The following is a 27,156-nucleotide window of genomic DNA, read 5'->3' on the forward strand; positions in this document are numbered from 1 at the left end:
TATTTATACTGCCTCATTAATTCTTTCTCCAAATCCTTGCTAGACGTCTGACTGAAGTACTTTGACTAACCTCTTCTCATCACCTGTAGCTTACATCCTGAAGAAACTGCACGACTGTTGCTTCTTTGATGATGAGGTTCAGTCGTCGATGTTCTTCCTGACGCTGCACGACGCCATGCTGCACATCCTCGAGAAACATCCAGAGTCCACGGAGAAGAAATCTGACTTTGACAGGGTAAAGAAGACACATTTTTATTTGGTAAAAAATAAATAAATAAAAAAAAGCAACACAATAACACAATATTGGGAATAGTTAACTCTTCTTGTTGTTCTGCAGATTAGAACAACGGTCACAGTGCACCACCCTGAAGGCATCTTGAGGAGCAGAGATAGAAATGTACGTTTCCATTTTTATTTGTGAGCAACCTGTGATGGCTTTCATCTCCTTTACCTTGCCATGGCCTATACTTCAGGCTATTTGTTTCATCTCATCTATTGGTTTATTTTTATTTATTATTATTTAATTCAAATTTTATTTATAGTTTGAAATCACAACAGGAGTTATCTCAGGACACTTTACAGATAGAGTAGGTCTAGACCACACTCTATAATTTACAAAGACCACACAATTTCCCACTAGCATGCATGTGGTGAGATGCCTTTTTATAGGCAGAAATCAGACAGACCCTGACTCTTGGTGGGCGGCCATCTGCCGCTGCCCGTTGGGATGCAGAGACACTGATACAGATATACAGAAATACAGATGTACAGATAGGGAGAATTATGATTCATAATAATTATAGCAGTTGGCATGATGACCATTAGCAATTATAGTACCAATAAAGATAATAGATCTATTACTAGAAATAATAGTAGTAGCAGTGGCAGGGCGTAGAAGGGCATCAATCAGAAACACGATTAGAGACACGATTTAGGTGCCGCCACAATCCAAGTAAATCTGCAAGGTGAGAAAACATAAGGACTCCGGGGAATAAGTATTACTGTTATAAGTATTACTGGGATATATGGCACACAGATGGAAAGAGAGAGGAGCTCAGTGTGTCAAAGGAAGTCCCCCGGCAGTCTAAAACTATAGCAGCATAACTCAGAGCTGGTCCAAGGGAAACCTGAGCCAGCCTACAAAGGGTTGGTAGATGAAACCGACGACTATGAAGAGAAGCAGGGAGAGGGAGGGGGCGCGCCGTGATGTGATCAAATGTGATGATGATGGAACATTTTTAATAGCTCCATGTGTCTAAAAATGAAACCCAGCTCCTTTTTCACCCACAGGCTCCAGAAACCAGGTTCTAGCTTCTGAAGGAGAAGATGATGATTTCTGGGAGAAAACACAGAGAAAGACCAAAGACAAAAAGAGTCAATATTTTACAGATCATGCTGTACAATACACTGAGGTAGTGAATAACATGGCTTTAACTTTATACATTTGACAATCTAAGTTTACATACACAGTAGTTACTGTAATGTAACAAAACTAATTTCATGGTATTGTTTTTTTTATATTGTATATAGTGAATTTGTAGAAAATATAGGTGCAATATATTTTACATGTTGTATAGTTATATTTTGAGAGGACATGAGAATAAATGAAAATCTGGCACACTGTTCTCAAAATAATGTCTGTTTGGGACCAAAGCAATGTGAAAAAGACTGAATATGTGGCTGAAATATTGAAATAAATATTTGATCACTCAAAATAATGACATTCAATGTTTGTGTATTTTTTGTAAGCGGTAGCTTAGCCTCATACTGTTAAATGGCTGTCACACACACTCACTGGACATCTAGGCTGGATTACTAACAGCCACCAAAAGCACCAGGCTTACTGTGTGGAACCTGGTTTGTTAATTAAAGATATAATATGTAATATTTCTGCATTAAAATGTCTAAAAACAACTATACCTATGTTTAATATATGTTATAGTTGTGTACTTACATTATCCCAAATGTTTCCAACAATGTTCAAACCCAATGCTACATCCCTGGACATCCTCAAAGAGCCTACAACCTCCCCTAGCTTGGTTACCGCCGTAATTCTGTTAAGTGCCCTTGGGTTTCGTAACAGGCGCAATATACTGTAAATAAAAGTTATTATATTTATTACATGCTTTAATGTTTAAAAAACACATTATTTTTCTCATACTATCCGTCTGAATATTCACCCTCTTTCTGAAACGCTCCGTTTTATCACCGGTCTCTTTAAGACCCCCCTTCGGCTCCGATTGGTCAGTGTTTCTGGGTCTTCCACATCTGCGCTCTCTTCATTGCAGCCGGGAAAATGACTGTAACAGCACTTTCTACCTATAGGTAGTATAGTTATGACATCACAATCATACAGAAGTCCTGACGGCTCGTTTAAAGGCACAGTATCTGAATACGGGCTGTCTGAATTGAGCAATTTCATACTTTAACATTAAATCTATATCTTTATATAGCACTAAGACCTGCTTTATAATAGAAAAAAGACATGCACAAGTCACTTTTTAGAATATGGGACCATATTAACAGTAACCTTAAAGTAAACCATATAGGGGCCTACAACTGCACTGTGACACTGGTAGTAGCAAGAAATGGTAGTACTATATTGTTTTGATGCATCATAAGAAACAAAAAGCCCAGGGGCCTGTTGCACAAAACCAAGATAAGGGATTAAGCCGGGATATTCAGGTTATCCTGGATGAATTTAGCTTTGACTTGGTTGCACAAAAGCAGGTTGAATTAAACCCAGCCAAGTAACCATGGAGATTTATTCTGGTCCAGAGCAGGCTAACAGGCAGGCTAAGATTAATCCTGGAGTCTTATACGTTAAATCAGCTGCCGCTCTGATCTGAAATAAACGTGTTCAACAGTTATTCCGTTGTCTTCCGAATGTGTTCCGCTTTATATTTAATTCACATGCATTACTTGTCACTATTGCTGTCATGAGTTTGATTTAAATCCTACTATTGCAGTTGTTTAGATGGTAAGAAATGCACGGAGAGGCGCGTGGGGGGGGGATCCTTCCACACCGTGCAGCGGTGGAGACTTTTAGCGTCAATATCGACGACTATGGCACCTGACCAAACGTGTGAGAATGTGTTCAAAGCTCTTAATCATTTTATTTTGGTGCTGTCACTTGTCATCTTCGAGCTTGGGAGTGAGAATAAAAAAACATGAATAATAGGCTACATTGTTTTACAGATATGCTTACAGTGTGTATTGAAGTCACTTTCTCATTTTTCGAGTTTTTGCCCAGTCATGTTTGTTCTGTATGATCATTAATTGTAGAAAGATATTTAGAATTAGACATAGCTCGTAGAGATTTGTGCATATGGTTGTAAAACATATTCTCGCAATATGAATAAGGGTTTGGAATTAAGCCTAGTCCTTGGGGTAAATTTCCCGAGGAACATTAATTCCCTCTGCTCACTTTTATCGCAAAGTAGGCTAAATAATAATACATTTAATTAATAAGTGCTTTACATAGTAGGCTAAAAGACACTTTACAGTAAAACCAGCACATGTTAGCACAATGTTGAGTGACTAGTAGATTATTTAAAATCCATACACATTCAGTGGGTCCGCTATTGTCTGTCAGGCTTTTTCTCTCCGTTTGATAACAACAGCCGTATTTCCCTTTTGTGCAACAGGCCCCAGATCTGAGAACAGGGGACACAAGCACCAAAAAAAAGCAAATGCAAACTCAAAATAATAGTAAATAATAAATAGTCCTGTAGTCCTTTAGTAGTAAAATGTTATGTTTACTGCTCCATATATTCCACTCAATCAGGCTGAAGATTTTCATCTATATGGCACCTTTAGAATTTTCTTTGGCCAGACACCTGATGCAGTAATACTACTTTGAGTGACAAATTCAACCTTGATATGCCTTTGAATAGTGATGTCACCACAGTCCAAGGCCAGGTATTATGGTGGGAACCACATTTGTCTTTGAAAAATGTCGCCATACTGAAGAAATGGTGGTGTATAATACTACATCCAAGTATCTCCGCTGAATTTCTTACTCTCACTAGTCCCTTTCACACATGCAATGCAACCCTGAACTTGTCTAGACATTCAAATAAGGTAAAGTCAGCACAACAGTTAAATGCTCTGAAAAAATATTTAATAGTGCAGAATCAGGCACACTGATTCCAGACATTACCCAGAGGAGCTGTATATGAGAACGACATTAAACAGACTTTACCCTGCCAGCTCCCGTGTACAAAGTCAGTGTAATGTAAGCCCATGTGTGAATAGAGCAGCTCATTGTCCAGAGAATTCCCAGAGAGTAAGTGGGCGTGTTGATGAAGTTTCTATCATGCGGCTGTTGCTAAACTGGAAGAAAACAAACATCAGAGACTGAAGAAGATGGGTAATTTACACAAAGAAGACAATGACAAGGTTTAACTGGAGAGACGATGAGATTCGGGAACTTCTGGAACTACTGTAAAGCCTCTGTTTTGTTTAGGTGAGGGGTGGCCCCTGGGTGAGCGGTCAGAAAGCAGGACATGACTCATATTACACCGCGAGTCTCTGTTCGTTCCTTGAATTTGTCTGACGATTTTGGTGTCGGCCCTGTCGATAAAGGGCGAACCGGCTACGTAACAGGGGTGCCATCATGTGTGAAAGAGAAACTTCGTACAATGTCTGCACCTGATTCGTTGGACGTTGTCTGGAGTTCATATAAGAAAACAGCTACTGCTTCTTTTTTTTGACAGACTTTAGGTGACCAACCTGGAATGTCCCTTTGACTGGAGTGATTGAGCGCACACAACAGATACAGATACTTCCTTTTCCTTCATTGATAAACTGTGCTTTCTATGTGTTAATTGTGTGAAAACTAAAGCTCAGTTAATGCATTTGAAGTTATGATTACTGCCTCATTGGATTTGCACACTAAGATCATTCTGAAGGCAAACTTCTAAACAAGAAAATTACATATCAAGACAATGAATCATAAATCTGTGTTAATGATTGAATAGAGCAAAGATAAACATGACATAGTGATGAGATTGATCTCAGATTACAGATAAGTTAACATAGTCCACAGCACCGCACAGGAAAGCAACGGGCAAAGGTTCTTTTAGGAATCTTTCTCCAGAACTTTTCACATACTGGGATTCCTCAGACACCTGAGGTGTGAGGATGGCGACTTTAAGGAAACAATATGCGGTGGCCAGACCTGTGTACTCTGAGGACAGCTTTGCTGAAGACCATGAGAAAATCTACAGAGTGCGCAAAACCATCCTGGACCATGTGAAAGAGTATCTGACGTAAGTGAACCCCGGTTGTTTAGAGATAACCGTCTTTGATGTGACTTAATAACTTGCACTCTTGATTTGAAATCTACTGCAAAATAAGTATCTGATTATGATAGAGGTTTTGATTAAAAGGAAAATTCTTTGAAGTTGCAAACTTTAGTAGACAAAGTGCAAGAGCTTTTTTTTATTATTTCTGTTAAATCTAGCTGCGATTCAAAACGTGCCAAGAATGCAGTGCTCTCTCTTCTGCCCATCATCGGCTGGATGCGGATCTACCGAGTTAGAGAGTGGCTGCTGGGTGATGTAGTGTCTGGGATCAGCACCGGACTGGTGGCCATTATGCAAGGTGAGGAGCAGGACGGAGAGAGGCAGAGTCTGTCTTGGGGAAAGATGGTGGCCACGCTTCCATAAGAAAACTTTCGACACAGACTTATACAGTATGTGCATCTACTGTATTGGCATTGTCAAAGAATATCGCCTAAAAATGTAAATAAAACTTTGTAAAGTATGAATTTGGCACTGAATGTGCGATCAGATTCTTACTCCCGTTTAGGGAATTTATTTTTTCAGTATGTACGTACGTATGCTTCTCGTACGGCTGCTTGTAGCAACAACTAAAATAACTGATGCAATTGCGAGATTTGGCTTAAGATAAAACTTTATTAATCCCACACAAGGAAATAAAAAAGTTGCAACCAGCAGAAGAAAGTATAAGAACAGATGCACAGTATCGACAAATAAGCCTTAACACACTTGTATAATCATTATGAGCATCTAAATACAAAATAAGGCATTAAAAACAAAAGGTGCTAAATACAAGAACATAGTAATAACTACAAACTGTATTAAGATACTGGTAAGTGAAAAAGTGTTACATAGAAAAACACTTATATTCTTTAAAGTATAATTGTAAACTTTAACTAACTGTAAACTGTAAACTCAGGTGGCATTTGGCACCGGTCAAAACCAATAGGGATTAATATTTGGGCTGGTGCTGCTTATTGGCTATTATTATTTGTCAGATTACTATTGATGTGTTTGATAGCCAACTACACTGGTTATTTATTCTTCTGACATGATTCCACAAACTCATGGGAACTTGTTGGCTCTGTTCTGTGGCCCTAAGATTGTATCTGAAAACTTTTTTCCATAAATTAAGTTCACGCCATAAACTGTGAACTGGGGTATTTTTAGCAATGCTAGTTGGTCAATCAGTTGCTGAAATATCCTCACAACTATTGGATGGACTGACATGAAATTAAATGTGGTAAACAAACTCATGCTCCCTGAGAAAGAAGTGATAATCCCTTCATTTTTCCTTAACATCTCCCTGTAAGTCAAATTTTCCATTTGTTCAACACTTTGGTTTATACCTGCAGAACTAATTATTCCCATCAGCCTCAGCTATTTTGTGCTAATTAGCAAAAGTTAGCATACTAACACACAAAATACAATGAACAGTTAGCATGCTTACATAGCAGAGCTGCTAGCATGGCTGTAGACTCTTTTTGTTGTAGTCAAATGTATATCGGTACCAAATGTTATCTACCAGAAGTTTCAATCTATTTTAATATTGACATTGAAAAACAAGAATGAGCTAATTCAGCCACAGAATTAGCTTCTTTTAGTAACTTAGCAGACATTTTTTTAAATGTTTTCTCATTATTTGTGGAAGAAAAATAGGCTTTTTGTTTGTTCAATTAGTTTTTTTTTGTTTGTTTGTTGTTTTGCTGTGGTCCCACTCAGGTCTGGCCTTCTCTCTGCTGGCCTCGCTGCCTCCGAGCTACGGCCTCTACACAGCTTTCTTCCCCATGCTGACATACTTCTTCCTCGGTTCTTCAAGACACATATCTGTAGGTAGGTCATGCAATGCTTAGCCACTATCAATATTTTCACATACATTTTCTCTATGACAAGTGAAAACCAGCTGCACTTTTGGACAAAACTATTTTTATTTTCCATATTTGTTTATACAAACTGTCTCCAAGTAATAAAACAGGTTTTCTGTCATTAGGCATAAACATATAACTTAAAGAGGCCCGTTTGGAAAAGTTATGGATCTTATCATTTTGACAAGAAGAGATAAGATTGGGTGTCATATGGCTTAACACTTGTGTTGTCTTCCCGTCGACCATGAACTTCTTGTCCTTCCGGGTCAAAATTGAATTTGTCGCTTTTCCCGATGCTTTTTAAAACCGTTTTTGTCACTTAATTCAACGCATTTTATATTCATGGTCAATAAACCTAATTTATATGACATTATACCTAATTTCTGAGTTAAAAAAAACAGAAAATATGTATTATTTTGAGTATTAGTTGAGATCAGAGAAAGTTGAGTGGATCACAGACTTGTATGTCAATGTTTAGGCAGGATACTGTTTTGAAACCATTTAAACTTTTTTTTCAAATGCTATAAAATTGAATAAAACACCCAAAATTCAAAGAAAGTAAAGTAAATAATTTTACCTGCAAATAATGTTGCAAGGGTTCCATACAACTAACATCCATGTTATTTTTGGGCAATTTGGTTGAAAGAAATTTCTGATGTAAATGTTTTTGAAAATGGGTCAAATTTGAACCAAGGACAACACAAGGGTTAACAGTGCCCCCCCCCCCCCCCCCACACCCACCTTCATACAGGCTCTTTCCCAGTCCTGAGCCTGATGGTGGGGGCTGTGGTGACCCGCCTGGTCCCAGAGAATGGACCCCCGGCCAACATCACCGGCTTTGAGGGCCTGACCCCGGACCAGCAGAGAGTCCTGGTGGCCTCCTCTGTGACCTTTCTCATGGGGATTTTCCAGGTAGATTTGACTCCATGTTATACCATACCACACTTGGAAGAATTTTCAAATCAAGCTTCTTTTCCTCTATTGTTCTGCCCCATGCAGCTGGCAATGGGTGTTCTGCAGGTGGGCTTTATGGTTGTGTACCTTTCCGACACTCTGGTGTCCGGCTTCACCACAGCCGCTGCTGTCCACATCCTGGTGTCCCAGCTCAAGTTTGTGTTAGGATTGACTGTTCCAGGCATCAGTGGTCCACTCTCTCTCATATATGTAAGTCCAGGAAGTAGGGCTGCACGATATGAGGAAAATATCTAATTGCGATTATTTTGACTGATTGATTGCGATTGCGATATGATTCACGATATTGGAGGGAATGATAATTTTTGTATCATTATTTTCATTGAAAAATATTAAAATTAAAAAATGTTTAAATGATAATAGTGTGATTTTTGCAAGGATCTGTACCAAACAAAGATTTTTCTTGAGTCTGTGGGATATGATTTGTAGGCTGGGACGTCTATGCAGCACCACAATACTTAATTAAAAATGGTTTGACACATATTTTTGCCTTTAACAAATATTGCGCCCCCCTTGCAATTTGAATCTTGCACTAGTCCATATTGTGATTTCGATATAATTGCAATAAATTGTGCAGCCCTACCAGGAAGTATCTGACAGTTATGTTTATTCTGTATTCTATCTGTGCAACTGTATATTTGGAACCAGCAAATATGGACCACATCCAATGTTTTCATCATCGTTTGACATTTTGAAAAAATACATTACATAAATACAATACATTTGCTTTTTTGTCAAGAGTTAGATCAAAAGGATTGTCTACCTTGTAACATGAACGTAATCATATGTGTTGTGATTTCCCTGGCAGACAACTCACGTAATAGAGTTGTAACACCGACTAGCTACAGCTAGAACAGCTGCATGTAAACGATTGAGATACTAAGATACTTCTGGTTTCATTGACATTGTTCATACTGTTCAGAGAAATATATTAAAAACACAAACCTCCGTTGCTTCTCTCCTACGCTGTTAACATCGCCTTACACTATTAATCTTGTAAAATATACAGAATAACGATAGTACTGATACTTTACATTAACATTAGCTTGCATATGTTTGGGAACATGATAGCTGATGTTAGCAATTAAATGGTACCAAAATAACGTCAAACTATTATTACACTGGAAGGAACACTCACGGACGAAGTCGTCGCTAATTTCGGGTTCGGCCACCGTAGGAGTTACAACGCGCTCGAAATGGGCAGGGCTAGAAAGTAATATTCAGTTGGTTGTCATATCCCTTGTATTGTCCTTCATGTCACGGGGACTTGTTTAGTTCATTTGCATTTTGTGTTAGCCTGGCATTGTGCTTCGGGGTCCCCGGGGCCTTTTTCATTTCATGTCAACTGCCGAGAGACCCCGATGGAAGAGATGAGGCGAGTGGTCACCGGGGACCCAAAGCTCAACGCCAGGCCAATACAAAACGTCAAATAAACTGAACGGATCCCTGTGGCCCGAAGGACAACACAAGGGTTAAACAATTTCACCGCTAGATGGGAGAAATTCTTACACAATGTAGCTTTAAGCTAAAGTTTTAATACACAAGCTATCATTGTTATCTTCTGAAAACTCATTTGTTGACCAGACAATAGTTTATCTTCTTGTAGAAGAGTTGGCAACACAGTTTCTGAGTGCAAGCGTAAACAGGTAGCCAGCTTAAACTGGCAGGTAGCTAGTTAGCAATTTAGCTTCAACTTTTAAATGGTCAGCAGTGGCGGTTCTAGACCATTTCAAATGGTCATGGCTGGGGCCACGTGCGATTTTATGGGTACCAAATATATTAAGCACAAGTCAAGTACCACCAACCCTCCATGTGTTTGGTTCTACAAAAGACATGATACACATATAACAACAAAAGACAAGAATACTCATTCAGTGTCCAGAATTTCCATATACCCATTTAAAAATGTGCAATGATATGTAACAACATCGTTTTGTGAAAAAACATTCACTTTAGCGATTTGTTTTTTGCAAATACAGGTCGAGTAATGTTACCGCAAACTGAACAAACGCTTTGGAAGTATAGCCACTACAATAAACTAGACTACGCCGCTGCTTGCCGCTGAAAAACGGAATGATGGGATGTCCATTACCAGAGCAGTCACTTAACTGAAGGCCTTGGAAATATTTACTGTTAATTTAAATGTGAAACTTAAATCACACTTATCTAAAAAGATATTATTTTCAAATAAAATTATTTTCTTTATAAAAACAAGATTTGGTCTTCAAAAAGTATTTTTCCAAAAATTAGTTTTGAAAGAGGGGGGGCGGGGGGGTCATCTTATATTCCAACCAATACGGTATATGAGCTTTTGATAATTTCTATGTTATCTTCACGTGGTTTTCTTTGGAATTTGACCTTACTGAAAAACTAAATGATACATTTTGAGTCATGCTCAAAGTGCTACGTAAAGTGTGTTTGCTTCTTTTGCGCAGACCCTGGAGAAGATATTTGTCCAGATCACCTCAACCAACATCTGTGACCTGGTGATGTCCATAGTGATCATGGTGGTGGTGTTCATTGTGAAGGAGCTGAATGACAGATACAAAGCCAAGCTGCCTGTCCCCATCCCCATAGAGGTTATCACGGTGAGGGAAGATACTACTCCTGCACAGTTTATCGTATTAACTACAAATCATACTTTACATTATTACTAGGATTGAGCATCGAGAACCGGTTTCAACTTGGAATTGTTTCAAAAATTATGATTCCAATGGAATTGTTTTTATTTTTTATTTATTTATTTTTTAATTGGAATAATTTGGAAAATTTGGTGTCAAACCCGATAATCGGTTCGAATTTTAACAGGCGCAAGTTTTTTTTCCTGTAGTGGCCAGCCACTGTACTTCCAGGCACTCGTTATGTTGCAGCCATGGGGCACAGTAAGGTGGCTTCATTTTACATTGAAAAAGCACGGTACAGCTGTAAATGACCATTGAATCAAAACAAAACACAAAATTATCTGTGAAATAAGCACATGAACCGTTTCAAGTCCATCCCTCAAAGAATGGAATTTGAGAATCGATAAGAACAAGAATCTAAAGCAAAAATCGGAATTGGAATCATAATTGTTCAAAACTATGCCTACCCTAATTATAACCTTTTCCCCAAGTATAACACAGTTTATTTAAGCAAGCGGTTCTTAAGCATCACTTAAGTGACAATAATAGGACGTTAAATCAGACCCGCTCGTGTAATATTGCAATTATACAATGGTTACCAACAAAATAAAAGTTATAAACTGTATTCATATTGAAAAAAAAAAAAAAAGCAACAGAGACGATTTTCTAGTCCCTCCCTGTTTAGTCAGACAGTCAACTTAAGCTAAGGTTAGCTTTGTAGAGATCGTGGGATTTCCCAAACTGAATAATTACCGCAAATATAAACACCAAACTGCTTTGCTAGCTCTATCCTTTTATAACTAAGATATCTGCTGAAAAAAATATTTTTTCCATGGATAGATTTAGATACTAAACGTCCGCAAACTTCAAACAGAGATTTCCTGTCCCTGTAAAAAATAATTTATCGATCGCTCCTGTACTTCCATGAAAAAAAAAATATATATATATCACATTTAGCAGCTATTTTCTAGATAGCGCTGTCAACACAACTGATCCAAACATATCCAGTGAAAGTTAACTTCAGAGTGTTGTAACAAATAAGTCGTTTAATCCCATTAATCACTTTATATACTAGTTGGAGAGCTTTTGTGTGATCCACTGTGGTTCCTGCATTACTTAGATGAATACACATGTTTTTAAACAGTTTTTTAATTCAACTACGTAATGACAGAGAGAAATGGCGGAGTGATATTTTAAGTGATGCGCCAGGTGTGCCCAAGTGGCTCTGGGTGTGCTGTCATGCTTATTTGAGCACGTTCTAAAGGTCTAGTTGACCAATCAGATCGTCTGGTCGGAGCTACTTGTTGTATAATTGTTAGTTAACACCATCTAGTGTGGTAATGCAGTTATAAAAACCTGCACTGATCGTGGCATTCAAGGAAGCTCTGATAACTGGGATTTGAGAGTTGTCTGTCTCTCTGGTGTCTTTCCTGCTCACACAGACTATCATAGCGTGTGGCGTGTCCTATGGCTTCAACTTCGAGAAGACATATGATGTCGACGTGGTTGGCAAAATGGTTAGTGGGTAAGTTTCAAGTTCTACATGTCATCAGTAGATTATAGGTCAAAATCAAGATGCCTGCTGATTTGTCAGGTAATTCAGATCCAGTGGTTGAAGAAACACCTTAACTTAAAGTAAACAACCAATACCACAATGTAGAGCTGGGCAATATATCGATATTATATCTATCGTGATATGCGACTAGATATCGTCTTAGATTTTGGATATTGTAATATCGTGATATGACATAAGTGTTGTCTTTTCCTTGTTTTCAAGGCTGCATTACAGTAAAGTGATGTGATTTTCTGAACTTACCAGACTGCTGTAACTGTTCTATTATTTTCCTTTACCCACTTAGTCATTATATCCACATTACTGATGATTAGTTATCAAAAATTTCATTGTGTAAATATTTTGTGAAAGCACTAATAGTCAACACTACAATATTGTTGCAGTATCTATATTGAGGTATTTGGTCAAAAATATCATGATATTATTTTCCTTTACCCACTTAGTCATTATATCCACATTACTGATGATTAGTTATAAAAAATGTCATTGTGTAAATATTTTGTGAAAGCACTAATAGTCAACACTACAATATTGTTGCGGTATCTATATTGAGGTATTTGGTCAAAAATATCATTATATTTGATTTTCCCCATATCGGCCAGCCCTACCACAATGTACAAAATTCTTCACGTAAAAGCACTGGATTTAAAATCCTTCTTAAATAATAAAAAATAAAAAGTTTTTAAAAAGCGTCACGTGGACCCAAAACCAATCATATTTTTTGAGGGGGACAAATCTACATCTTCTAAATATTGGGGGTTACATATCCCCTGCATCACCCCTGAAATCCACACCTATGGCTAAATGTATTTTAGACACCTAAAATGAGGACACTCACCACAGTCTTTTTTTTTTAGGTGGCTAAAACACGTCTAGCTGCTGCCCCCGTCCACAGCAGTACATTGCTTAGCTTCCGTCCCGGGACTCCGTGCCTGCTTCTCCAAAGGGGGGGGCCATGCCAACCGCCATACAACCCAATTTAAAAAAATCAAAACTCTCCCTTTCAGCACAGTTCTTGAAATATATTTAGCTACTTTTGACCACTGTTCAGGTCCTATAAATGCACAGCTAAACACAATTATCTTTCAGGTATGAGTCTCCCATTGCACCCAATATGGAAGTCTTCCAGGAGAGTGCAGTGGAGGCTTTTCCTATAGCCATAGTGGGGTTTGCTGTTGCCTTCTCTGTGGCCAAAGTCTACTCTATTAAACATGATTACACCATAGACGGGAACCAGGTGAGTTACATATATTAACCCTCTGAAACCCAAGCGTTTTTTGCTCCTGTCTAATTATTTCTCACGGTGAGCCCAATTTTCACTCTTTCTGCAAGTTTTGAATCTCAAATTAACAAGCACAACCATGGCCAGAAGTAGGAATAACTCCTAAATGTCTTTTGTTTAATGTTTAAAAAAAAAAAAAAAAAGGTCAAAATGCCAGGTAGAGCACGCTCCCTATGTACCAAGGCTCAGTCCTTACCTCAGCTGCCCAGGGTTCGAATCTGACCTGCGGCCCTTTGCTGCATGTCTTCCCTCTCTCTCCCCCCTTTTTCTGTCTACAACTGTCCTATCAATTAATGGCAGAAATGCCCTAAAAAATAATCTAATAAAAAAATGCCAGAGAGGTAACTTAACTTTTCATTGTTCCATCCCAGGAGCTAATTGCATTTGGGGTTAGCAACATATTTGGTGCAAGCTTCCGGTCGTTTGCAGCCAGCACAGCACTCTCCAGAACGGCTGTGCAGGAGAGCTCGGGAGGCAAGACACAGGTCAGAAAACAAAACTAAAAATAAATAAATAATATATAAAATTACAATCTGGTTTTATGTGATGTTTTTTCCCCCCTATAATGGCATGTTGAAATGAAACATTAACCTTTTTTTTTTTTTTTTTTTTTTACAAATGCAGATAGCAGGGCTGATCTCAGCCATGATAGCGATGATTGTAACTGTGGCACTTGGCTTCCTGCTGGAGCCGCTTCCCAGGGTGAGACTCACCTCTGTAATGTATGGCTTACGCCAATATGTAGGTCATTTTCTTTGTGACCCCTTCCTTGTGTGCTTAGCAGTTGACGGTGAATTGACTAAATCGCCTCTCACAAGTAGCCTAGATGTTATTATAGGCATAAGTAACTATACAGAAATAATCAAAAAAAGTGCCTCCACTGTGGAACCGCATAACTCACACTATGAGCTATATTGGTATTTCCCCAGAAACAAATGTAAGGTATCTTAAATGTCTACAGACGTTAGTAAAAATGAAATGCAAAGTATGTATAACAAAAAGAAATTTATTTTACTAATCTGGTTTCTCTGTGTTATATTTGAATATTTTTCTCATGTTTTTCTCTTCAAGATATCACTTTATGTTACACATACAGTACATGTATTTACTGGCGCTTTACAGTCTCCAAAAAAACTCAAAACCAGTGCCAATACCCTTGAAATCCCTAAAAGAAAGTAATAGCTACAAAGAGTTTTAAGCAAATGTCCTTTAACCCTTTTCACTTAAGTATGAAACTATAGTAGACTTAAATTTCACGTATATAGGAACTCTTTAAAACGAAATAAACTATTTTCTTTCTCTCACAAAAACACACAGAGTTAACCAATGCTTCAGGTGACGTTAGCTTGTCAAATATTAAACAGTTCACTCTAACGTGAAATATAGGCCTATTTTAAAACAATTACCAGTCAATGGAATTTTAATTTGGGGTTTAACAAGTTCAACCTTTTTAAGCGTTCAGAATATAACCAAGTGCTTGGGTTTTTAACCGCTGGGCCCCTTCTGATAGAAACACCTCTGTTACTCACGCATCCCATCCGCGAACAAATGAGTAGAGTCAACGAGTTGGGCTGATGAGACAGCTGCAGGCAAGGTTCAGCAGGCAACCCGTCTGTGTGGCCACCAGGTCCGGCGGCGGAGTCCCTCCTCACAAGGCAGTAGCCACAGCTAGCACCGTCCTCCAGCCAACTCCTCGTCTCTCGCGGCCCTCGGTCCTCAGTGAAAGCTGCGGCTGGCGTTTACAGCCGACTGTCTTTCCCGAGGGTGCTAGCTTAAACTCCACGTTTTTACAGTTAACACTTAACACTTTTACAAAGCGGCTAACCTGCCTGAACTTCACTTAAAAACTACAGGATAACAAGTTACCAAACTGCGACTTGCACAAGACTGTTAGCTACAAAATGATACTTGTGCCAATACTTTAGAAGTAGGCTACTTTAGTCTACAAACATCAGTCACGTCAACAATTAATGTTTTTCTCTCTCCAACGTGCTTCGAGCTCTCATGGAGCCATGTCGTCTCAGACTTCCTCGTTTATCCCATTTCCCAACCTAGCTAGTGATCTCTGACCCAGTCAGAAAAATACATTACAAGTCACATCAAAACAAAGGATTATGGGAAATTTAGTTTTCGTTGAATTGACCCAGAGATGAAATATTTTTTACAGTCAATGAATGAAAAACCATTTATTCATGTATGACCAACACTTTTGTATTTATTTAGCTGTATTTTTGCAGGTCCCTACATTTGTTCTGTTTTATGTTCCTCATATGGAAAGAGGATTTCAAACTTTTCTGTCATGTCGTAACTCACTTGTAGAGCTGCAAAGATTAATTTGATTAATCCAGAGATCTCTAACTGGGGGGTCCGTGACCCCTAAGGGGTCCTCAGAGTTACTGCAGGGGGACCGCCAAATTATTGTTTGAAATACTGTATATTATTTGAAAGTTTGTTTGTTTGTTATTTTATAATATGTCTGAAAATATACATTACCATTAATCCAACATATTATAAGCAAAAATTAATCGTCCTATTCGTACAAAAAAAACATTTAATTTACACAACATTGATGATACGCTTACTAAGTAAGGTAGCCATTGTTAGCCATCCACAGATACAGTTTACCATAAAGCTTAAGGATTTACTTTGCCTGTATGTTTAACTTAAAGGTGCAATATGTAATATTGTGTGTAATACTGGCAGCTAGCGGTTAAAATAGTTACTGCACTACCAATTCAAAATACTGGAGAGTCGTTTCCCCCGCCCCCTCCTGCCCAGACTCGAAGTTCACGGGGGTTGCCAGGCTGAGACCGCATAATTCACAACAATGTTGCTAGACACTTTTCTCACATAGCCAGACATTACTCCACAGCACAGCAGAGTAGCTAACGTTATATGCTGGCTATATTGACAGTCATAAAAGCCCGTGCTCACGCGGAGCTCTGTAACCAACTGACAGACACACTTTTTCGGCTTAAAATTACAGTATGAACCGCTAAAAACACAACAACCTCACTGTCCTCTCCACACGCCAGTCAGGCACACTTCCTCGGCTTAGAATTACAATACGAAACGCTAAAAATACCACTACCTTACCGACGGAACACACTTCATTGGCTTAGAATTATGGCAAAAATCGCTAAACACACTGCAAACTCACAGTCCTCTCTTTCCGATTTACAGCCCCCCTCTCGTGGCTTAAAATAACCCCCCATTGTCGGCTCCAGCCGCTGACGAGGCTATACGCTGTAAACAGCCGTGGGCTGCTTGCCTGGTTCTCCGGTAACGTTAGCAGGTAGCAGGGTTAGCATGGCGGCGTTAGCCAGGACCAGTCGGGATCACTTTACTGGCTGTGTCTCAATTGTTTTTGCGAGTAACCAACTCGGGTACTCTAGCCATATAATTCAATGTGAGAACACAAATGTTGAAATGACAAAAAATGCCCGTCCCTAGTAGCTGTGATAAAATAGCCTGAAGCTATGCTTACCGGTTCAGGAGAAAATAAGCCAATTCTGCGTCCTTTTGGGATCTAACTGTCTCCATCTTTCAAATACATCTCCAATATTTACCAGGGGGTTGTTATGTCTCTGGTCACGCAACTGTTAGAAACATGCTGTTTTCTTTTTTTTAGGTCGGGTAGAATCTATCTCCATTGATCCTGTTTGTTTGTGTGCTGCTTTCATGGCTGTACTACCGTTACAGCTGTAGCGCGCTGGGTTTACGTTTTTACAGGTATATCTGGCAACCCGGCCTGGCTGTCAAACTGGGCCGTTGATAACAACACACAGATCAAAACATAAACATAAATTTCGTCACGGAATGTAAATTTCAAAAAGAAAAAATACTGAAATTAGCATTGTTGTCAGAAAAGATAGTATTTCAGTTTAACATGTTTCCTTAATATCTGATGAGGCATTGGTGTCATTTTTGGATTTATTACAGTACAAATATTACATATTGGACCTTTAAAAAAATTATGTTTAAATAATATATCCATTTTCATCCATCTGTTCCAGTTTAATATGCAACTAAATTTTTATACAATATTTATAGTTGGGGGTCCCTGATCGCTCTCTCTTTCAGCTAAGGGGTCCTAGGCCTAAAAAACATTGAAGACCCCTGGATTAATCGATTACTTATCAACTATTAAATCAATTGTCAAAATTCTCTGACAGCTTGTTAAATGTGAATATGTTCTAGTTTCTTCTCTCCTCTGTGACAGTAAACTGAATATCTTTGAGTTGTGGACAAAGCAAGACATTTGAGGACGTCATCTTGATCTTTGGGAAACATTGATCGACATTTTTCACCATTTTCTGACATTTTAGAGATCGAACAACTAATCCATTAATAAAGAAAATAATCAACAGATTAATCCACAATGAAAATTCTCGTTAGTTTTAGCCCTGCTCAGTTGTGTACATCTATAGGTCTAAAAGTCTGTTTATTTTTTAACATTTGACGTGACTCCAGTCTGTCCTGGGTGCCCTGGTCATCGTCAACCTGAAGGGCATGCTGATGCAGTTCAGAGAAATCCTGTACCTGTGGAGGAGAGACAAACCAGAATGTGTAGGTGTTCCAAATGTCTCTCTGTCAAAACTAAGATGTACAGTATTTACGTGCAGGGTGCGATTTTACAAAAAAACAGAGGGGGGGGGGGGGGTTTAGCCTGGTTGACACCAGAACCTTCTCAGTTGTAACTGAGAGTGGGTCTGGGCAAGCTTCATCCACAGCCCATTTCCAAAGGGGCGTCACCAACGGACGCCGCTCAAATACCTCTGGGCGCAATTGGATAGTCCCTCAACCAATCAGACCAACGATCTGGATGACGTAGAAGCGGTGGCCGTCATGTTGAATGTAAACAAAAAGCTGCTCGCCGTCGCTGCACTATCGTCATCGTGTAAAGCCCGCCTCAACGGTTGTGATTGGTGCCTCGATTTGGAAAAATTGGAAATGGGCTTGAATGGGCTCTTGGCCAGACTGACTTGCAGAGCAAATCTCAAATTTGCTGGAAGTTCGTCAGGGTTTTCCCAGGCTAGATGTTTTTTGATCATGCACAACAAAACCAAACATACAAGAATGAAATCCCCCTTTCAATTCCATGGATATAGTGCCACTCGGCCAGCCATGCCAAAACGTTTATTTATAAACTTCAATATTCAATGGAAAGTAATCTCACAATTAATTTAGCATGTTGTAAACATAATGCCTAAACCTAACTGTCATCACCCCATGACGCTCACTTTTTCTGGCTAAACTCCACTACCACGGCCCCTGAAAGGACCGTCATCTGATGGTGCCTGTACCCAGCTCACAGTCACCTATTGGCGGCTAAACAACTGCCGCTGGTAGCCGGCGCCCTGGAGCTCTGTAGCGGCTAAATACAACCAGCTACTGCTGCTTGGATTTTATCGTTCTATGGCACTATAGACTGTTTACTGTTTACAGCACTTTACTTAGTTTCAAATACTTCTACTTGCAACCTAATCTCACAGAATTCCGTGAAATGAACACGGCCCCTTAACTCAAAATCTGTGGCAGTTTCACAGAATCGCCGAAAATTCCGTGATGGGCCCACGAAAGAATTCCGTGAAATGAACACGGCCCCTTAAGTTAAGGAAAAGGTCGTGGGTGGGCTTACGTTTCTATGACACGCAGGACAACAATGGGACAGCTGGGTTTAGGAAAAGAAGAACGGGACGGTTGGGTTTAGGAAAACAATAACGGGACGCGGGACAATAACGGGACGGTTGGATTTAGTAAAAGAAGAAAGCGACGGTTGGGTTTAGGAAACGTGACACACGGGACACGATCCCCGGTCTCCTGGGTGAAAGTCCTGTGTTGTTTGACCCATCCACCACCCCAACCAACCTCCCTACGCAGATTTCATACTACTCGCTACCGTAGACACTGTTAATGCTACGTCATCTTCTCATTGACTTTACATTGGCACTGTTTTCGTGGTGGCCACAAGGAATTTTCACACATTTCACCACCACATAATGCGCTGTTAACAGTTCGTGATTATTTCATGGAATTCTGTGAGACCAGGCTATCTATTTTAGGTATATAATGCTCTATTGGTGAAGTAGCATTGATCCCATTGACTGAGGGGGGGAGACATTTTGTCCCCCACTGGGGATAAAAATAATTCAGCAGATGCAGGGATATGTAAAATCGCATCCTGTTTAGGACTACAGATGGAAAGTAGCATAATGCTAAATCTGGTGCAGCCATCTTTTTAATGTAACTGCACATTGTCCTGCTAAATAAACTAAACTAAACTAAACTAAAACGTGCTTATTTACTAGTCTATTCTCTCTCAGTGGTTGACCCGTCGGGTGTTTGTCTGCAGGTGGTGTGGGTGGGAACATGTCTGGGCGCCATCCTGCTGGGACTGGATCTTGGTCTGGTGCTGGGCTTGGGGGTGGAGCTGCTCACTGTCGTCTTCAGGACTCAATTGTAATGACATGATAGTGGATTTACTTCTACTACTTCATGTCAACACCCCAACTATAGTATTCATTTCATTTAATTTACATGAATTATGCAGCATAGAGCAGTGTAAATCTGCCTGTCCCTTTAAAGAGGCGCTCCAGCCATTTAGTGTTGCACTTCCATAAAGTTGGGGACTAACAATACCAGGGTTTATCCTGACTCAGAATGAGCCTCGGGGGGGGGGCAGTAAGCATGATCGGTCTGTGTACAGTAAAGACAAAGAGTCTGTGTAACCTTATTTGACAGAAATCTATGCATTTCCTGTTATTTCTGACAATTTGATAAACAAAAATGTATATTATGCTTGAGTAAATAAACCCCAATTAACAAAACTGATTACAAAAAATAACATTAATATTTAAATAAATCCCCAGAAGAGTCTGACAGCCTGACTCTGGAGATACAACTGAGGCTAGCTCTCATATTCAAGTTTATGTGCTGCTTGTTTGGAAATTGCTCTAAAACACATTCAGAGAGAATTTTAATAGCTGTTTTTATTCACAATTCTTGGTGCTGGGGATTTTCCTTTGGGGCTGGCTAAAATCTCTTTGGGGGTGGGGGCATCAAAGATTCTTCTATGCAGGAAAAACCCTGAATACACAGATGGAGATGGAAAAGAAGAAATGATCAAAATCCAGATTTTTAGTCCCTAGTCTGGGTCAAGCTCAAAAAACACCACTTTCCACGGCATGGTCCGGCTCAACTAGACTCTACTGGACACAATCGGTTTGGGGCTTCATTTAGAAAAGGTTTTGGATGATAAATGTTTTTTTGGGTGGAGTAAAAAACACAGCAGTTTGCCCCTTTGTCACTCCCCCCCACACTTTTGGTTCCCGTGATCCAACCACATTAAATATCAGCTACTGTAGATCTCTGATATTTAATGTACAAATACTTGTCTTATCTTTGACTGATGTTCCCTTTTAGTGTCTTTTATGAGAACGATAAAGTAAAATTACAGATAATATATATATATTTTTTAATCTGAAAAACACGAGTATTGTGGCCAAGAACCTAATCATTTCTTTCTAGCCCCCGCTGTTCTGTCTTGGCGAACATCCCAGGGACCGACCTCTACAAAGATCGCAAAGATTACCTGCATGTAAGTATGTTCAATGAAAACATAACAAAAGGTAAACACTGTTGAATGGTTTCCGTTCGAGATATCCTTCTGAATGCCATTTGTTTGATCATAATGCTTCTTTTCTCAGATATTGGAACCAAAGGGAGTCAAAATCTTCAGGATACCATCGCCTATCTTCTTCGCCAACATTGAGTTCTTCAGGGACAAGCTTGTAGAAGCTGTATGTAGCCTACGACACATCTCCGCCATCCTCTGCTTCAATACGTTTTTTTCGCCGAAAATAAATGTAATGCCTACACGTGGTTGTTCCAGGTTGGATTTAACCCTCTGAGGGTTTTGAGGAAGAGGAACAAGGCTCTGAGGAAAATCAAGAAACTGTTGCAGAAAAAGGATGATGCCATTACAGAGGTGAGACCTTAAAGTGTAACTACTGTTTTTTTTTCCAACCTGGACCCTATTTGCCTATGTTTTTGTGTGTAATTGACTAATGGGAACAACAATCTTTGAAATTAGTCCTGTATTGAGCGACAACGCTGTAACCGTGAACCAGGCTGCATTGTAACCCTATAGGGTTAATGTGCATCATAAATTTTGTCCACTAAAAGTGCTTTTTTTTGACAGGCCAGATTGTTCTTCTAAGTGTCTGACAACATTATGGAAAGGATCCCTAAAGAAATACTTTAAAAGAGTAAAATCCTTTCCGCTCCGAGATCGCTATCGCGAAACCCACCAGACTCCATTTAATTAAACAATCCCTTTAGCGTGTGTAGAGAAAGCATATTTTTCACATGTAAATGGGTCAATTATGTGTTTAGGTCAACCAAACCAGAGTGCTGATTGTTGGCAAAGTGGAAAGACGAACCAAAATGGCTTTTATAGTTTAATTTAGTTTCTGTTGACTTTGAATGAAGTGTGTTTTACGATGATAAAATTACTGTTTATTTAAATGGAGTCTGGTGGGTTAAGCGATACTATTTGGTGGATGTTTTTATGTTTAAAAAAAGGATCTTACTCTTTAACAGAAAAGGTCAACCTCTGTAGGAATCCTTTCCATAATGTTGTCAGACACTTATATAATAATACTTATTATTAATAATACTTAATAATCTGTCAGCCTGTCAATGGCAAAACGAATACTTTTTGTGGACGTAAATTGAAGGTGCGCAATTGCCCTATTAACTTACGTTGTAACTTAATTTGCAGACTGCCGATCTTGCTTAATACTGGACCAATGTGAAAGATTGTTGTATCCATCAGTCACTTAGACACAAAAAAGAAAAATAAGGTCCAGCTTGAAGTTACCCTTTAATATACTAGAAGCACTCCACCAGTTGAGTGCTTCAACATGTTCTTCCAAAACGCTTTAAGCCTACTTTCCTACATCTTTCAACCAGAGAGGCGTGAGGGATTTAGTAGACCAGATGACTGATGAGTTTTGCATGAACGTGGAGGAGTTGGATCTGCCCTCTGACTCCAAAGACCTCCCGTTCCGGTTGGACTGGAGCGCCGAGCTTCCCGCTAACATCAATGTTCCCAGAGTGGACCTCCACAGTCTGGTGCTGGACTTCTCTGCTGTCTCCTTCCTGGACATCTCTGCTCTGAAGGGACTCAAAACGGTAACAAGTCGTTCAGGGGGCCTCCACATGCTAAAGCTTAACGAGCCCCTGTTATGCTTTTATGGAATTGTTCCTGTCTTTCAGTGTGGTATATCGTTTTTTTGTGTATTCAATAGATGTATAAATTACAAAAAGACACATTTCCCTCCAAGACTGTAACATTCTGTTGATGCAGATGGTGTGTCTATTGGCAGAAATTATTTTGTTTATTCCAAATATATCAAAACTGAATGAGTAAAAGACATTGCTTCCTCTGCAGCAGATTTTTCTTGGGTGAGACCTTTAAGACAGTGTTCAGAACATCAAATGAATAAAGGAATGGATGTAATACAAAAAATAAGAATATGGTGAACACTATACAGCAATAACAACTTGTGACAGAAAAATGGAACATGTTTTAGAAAGACCTTAACATGAACCTGCCATGAGACAAAACCCCATGTTATATTTGATATGGTATTATGCAACTGGGCATCGTGCAATACAGAAGTTATTGACCACGGCATGAGTTAACGGGAAATGTGCAATCATTATCAAAATGAAGTGCAATACGAGGGGGTCTATTAGACGTTCATTGAAGCATTGGATGAGATAATGTATGATTATGTTTCTATGTAGGTCAACTGTATGTTTATTGTGTGTTTATGCGCGATGTGTCGCCATTTCGTTCCTCTCGAATGCCCAAGATGAATTTCTCCTATAGGAGACAATAAAGACTTACCTTATCTTATCTTATCTTATCCACCCTGCCACACCAAGATAGTCAAAAAGGAATTGAAAATCCACTGTATGCAAAAACATCACAAATAAGTGGGGAACACTGGCAATCTGCATTAACGTGTAGCCAATTATCACTCATCGGCTGCATGTGTAATTCTATATTTCATATACTAACACACGTGGGATTATTTCTTATTTTCCACAGACACTCAAAGACTTCCTCCGTGTTGATGTGGATGTTTACGTTGTTTCTTGTGACGGTGAGTTTTATTCTTAAAAGGACAAAATCCAATAGAGTCAGTGATGAGGACCAGCGGTGGAAATGTATCAAGTATATTTCCTCCAGTACTGTATTTAAGTTCAAATGTTGAGGTACTTGTACTTTACTTGAGTTTTTTCTTTTCATGCCACTTTCTACTTCTACTGCGCTACATCTCAGAGAGAAATATTGGACTTTTTACTCCACTACATTCATCTGTTACAGCTTTACTTACTAGTTACTTTAGTTACTCCACTACATTCATCTGTTCCAGCTTTAGTTACTAGTTACTTTAGTTACTCCGCTACATTCATCTGTTACAGCTTTAGTTACTAGTTACTTTAGTTACTCCACTACATTCATCTGTTACAGCTTTAGTTACTAGTTACTTTAGTTACTCCGCTACATTCATCTGTTACAGCTTTACTTACTAGTTACTTTAGTTACTCCACTACATTCATCTGTTCCAGCTTTAGTTACTAGTTACTTTAGTTACTCCGCTACATTCATCTGTTACAGCTTTAGTTACTAGTTACTTTAGTTACTCCACTACATTCATCTGTTACAGCTTTACTTACTAGTTACTTTAGTTACTCCACTACATTCATCTGTTACAGCTTTAGTTACTAGTTACTTTAGTTACTCTGCTACATTCATCTGTTACAGCTTTAGTTACTAGTTACTTTACACATTAAGAATTTTGCACACAAAACTTGTGTGATTTTTAAACTGCCTAACAATATATCCAGTGGTGGAAGAAATATTCAGATCCTTTACTTAGGTAAAAGTACTAGTACCACACTGTAAAAAATACTCTGTTACAAGTAAAAGCCCTGCATTGAAAATGTTACTTCAGTAAAAGTATGTAAGAATCATGAGGAAAATGTACTTAAAGTTTTAAAAGTAAAAGTACTCCTCACATTTTAAAAACTGGAAAAGATGCAGGCCTATATATTGTTAGGCAGTTTAATTTATAATATACTTTTTACAAACTTCATGTGTTTTGTGTGCAAAAATCTTAATGTGTTAAACAACTAAAGCTGTAACAGATGAATGGAGTGGAGTAAAAAGTCCAATATTTCTCTCTGAAATGTAGCGCAGTAGAAGTAGAAAGTGGCATGAAAAGAAAACTACTAGTACCTTAACATTTGTACTTAATTACAGTACTTGAGTAAATGTACTTAGTTACATTCCACCGCTGAATATGCAGGCCTACAAGTCCAGCTGAGATGATTAGCAGATTAAACACTGAATTGAATGACAGAACTGTTTGGATAGTTTCCAGTTTCTCAAATGTGAGGATTTTTCTGCATTGAGAAATTTTAATTTTAATACTCTAAGTACATGTTCCTGATGATACTTACATACCTTTGCTGAAGTACCGTTTTCAATTCAGGACTTTTTTGTAACAGAGTGTTTTACAGTGTGGTATTAGTACTTTTACTTGAGTAAAGGATGTGAATACTTCTTCCACCGCTGATGAGGACACATGTACACTGAACATCAGGTGAGTAATACTGCCTGTGAAAACATGCTTCTCATGTGTTGACAGCGTACGTCCTGGAGAAACTACGCAGCTGTACGTTCTTCGATGACGAGATTGTGACCTCCATGTTCTACCTGACCCTTCATGACGCCATGCTGCATGTGCTTGAAAAACACAAGGGCAAAAGTAGAGGCGCGGTGGTAAGGGAAACTATTTATATTCTCCTTTCTGTACTGGGCTTCTCAATAAATCAGTCAATCAAATTTATTTAAAGTGTAAAATCACCATTATAAAGTAACACAGAAAAACAGACAGCAACCAAACAACTGAATAGCAATAAACAACACAAAACCAGCAGCGTAAGACAATAAAGGATGGTGTGTTATGGTTGGCTACAGTATAGTCTCGCTTTGCCGGACTATGGACACGCTGTGGACCGGAGGAAGGTCTGGCTAGTCCACACAGCATTCCGGGATGGGAGAAAAACGTGCTCTGGTTTATTGGCATTTCTTTAAATCACAATCGTCATGGGCGGTGCTAAGCTCCGCACAGAGCCGCAAAATCTATATATTCTGTTTGAGTCTGGTCATGAGTCATGGAGCTAAACATATCTGGTTTAGCCTCAGGGTGGAACTAGAAGAAAGGTCGCGGGGGGGATAATTGAACACTTGATTGTGAAATTATAATCAAATCACAACACATAAAAAAATAGAACTCATCCAATGGGAACCATGAATATCCACAGCAGATTTCATGGCAATCGCACATGAAATGTAAACAGATGAGGTGATTTCGCCTGAGAAAAATAGCTCGAGAAAATGTTTTCAAATTAGTCTGAACGTCCCAACGATTTTGCACATACAAGGTTTTTGCCGGACAGCAACGATATCCACCGTGGGTGTATGGGGACCATTTATGTCTTTAAACCAGGGATCTTCAACAGGGGGTCCTCAAAGTCAATGCAGGGGGGGCTCCAAGTTATTGTTAATAATAGAATTTTTATCAAATCAAATATATTTTAGCCAATATAAATCCCCACTGAGGACAGGCCTACTGGCCTATAGGTAAGGTAGTCCCCATCCATAGATAGTTAATCCTGAGCATTTACTGTGCCGCAGGTATGTTTTAACATAAAATCATGCCAACAATTTGTAGGCTATTTAAAAAGCTTAGTATTCTATGCAAAAAAGGGTATGTATAAAGGCTTTAGGCAGCCCTACATGTTATTGTAGGCCAATATGTAACTTCATTTTATACAATGTATGTAGTAGGGGGTCCCTGCTCCATCTCACTCTTAGTTAGTTGGCTTAAAAAACGTTGAAGACCCCTGCTTTAAACTAAAAGGTTATGTAACACAAGAAACTTTTATTGGAGTAGATGTCTGTGAGTCATCTTGTGTATTGTAGCAATTTCCTTTTTCTTACTTCATAACTATTACAACTCTTTTTTGTTGTTGTTGCAGTTAGCAGATACCAAACTCTAGAAGAGCAACTGTCTCCAGAAGGATCCTTTCAAAAAGACCACATAAAAATGTTAAAAATATTGTACCATATAATCTACTGTCACTATACTAAAACAAATATTTTGTATGAGCGAGTTTTATTTTGAAATGTTGTTTAGGTAAAACTCTATTGAAGTTCATGTAATTTGTATGGGCAATCCAGTCTGTTGTCCCATGAGTTGTTACTACTGTAGTGTCCTTTTTCTCACTGGTTGATAAATGCAATATATTTTCAAGATTAAACGAGGATTTTCAAGAATTTGGGGTAACAAGATGTTGTATGTGTGATTGTTTATGTCAATCAAGTATATCTTAAATACTCCACAAATGTGCGGCATCTAGATGGTTAAAACCAGCCCTCACTTTGACTATCTGCAGGTTTTTCAAAGACAAC

The 27,156-nt window shown here is 38.9% G+C and overlaps 2 protein-coding genes across 3 annotated transcripts in view; both read left to right on the forward strand.

The window, feature by feature from the left end:
* The window catches only part of LOC120553165 (chloride anion exchanger-like), a 20,246-nt gene extending 18,523 nt beyond the window's left edge, over positions 1 to 1,723 (forward strand). The window contains exons 19-21 of the mRNA XM_039791272.1: positions 90 to 235; positions 338 to 397; positions 1,291 to 1,723. Coding sequence (XP_039647206.1) covers positions 90 to 235; positions 338 to 397; positions 1,291 to 1,311 — 227 coding nt within the window. The 3' untranslated portion in view covers positions 1,312 to 1,723. The remainder of the gene's footprint in view (positions 1 to 89; positions 236 to 337; positions 398 to 1,290) is intronic.
* Positions 1,724 to 5,017: 3,294 nt separating this feature from the next.
* On the forward strand, positions 5,018 to 27,021 carry LOC120553166 (chloride anion exchanger-like). 2 transcript variants are annotated; one of them, XM_039791274.1, is made up of 19 exons: positions 5,018 to 5,273; positions 5,468 to 5,607; positions 7,008 to 7,118; positions 7,902 to 8,062; positions 8,150 to 8,314; positions 10,558 to 10,710; positions 12,186 to 12,268; positions 13,406 to 13,553; positions 13,970 to 14,083; positions 14,223 to 14,300; positions 18,072 to 18,167; positions 19,954 to 20,060; positions 21,129 to 21,198; positions 21,308 to 21,400; positions 21,493 to 21,588; positions 22,575 to 22,796; positions 23,722 to 23,776; positions 25,328 to 25,461; positions 26,724 to 27,021. In XM_039791274.1, exons 1-19 carry the CDS (start codon positions 5,146 to 5,148, stop codon positions 26,742 to 26,744), a joined length of 2,175 nt encoding a protein of 724 aa, XP_039647208.1. In that variant the 5' UTR covers positions 5,018 to 5,145; the 3' UTR covers positions 26,745 to 27,021. The 2 variants fall into 2 exon arrangements, with proteins under 2 accessions (XP_039647208.1, XP_039647209.1); XM_039791275.1 differs by lacking the exons at positions 5,018 to 5,273; positions 5,468 to 5,607 and having other exon boundaries at positions 6,904 to 7,114.
* The last annotated feature ends 135 nt before the right edge of the window (positions 27,022 to 27,156 follow it).

This window comes from Perca fluviatilis, chromosome 23, assembly GCF_010015445.1.
Source record: "Perca fluviatilis chromosome 23, GENO_Pfluv_1.0, whole genome shotgun sequence".
Lineage (NCBI taxonomy): Eukaryota > Metazoa > Chordata > Actinopteri > Perciformes > Percidae > Perca > Perca fluviatilis.

Excerpts from the sequence above, each read along its gene's own strand:
- LOC120553166 (XM_039791274.1), top strand. The coding sequence starts at position 5,146 with ATGGCGACTTTAAGGAAACAATATGCGGTGGCCAGACCTGTGTACTCT. Across the intron at positions 10,711-12,185 it reads TCCCCATAGAGGTTATCACG|ACTATCATAGCGTGTGGCGT; the intron begins GTGAGGGAAGAT and ends CTGCTCACACAG. Across the intron at positions 14,084-14,222 it reads GCTCGGGAGGCAAGACACAG|ATAGCAGGGCTGATCTCAGC; the intron begins GTCAGAAAACAA and ends TTACAAATGCAG.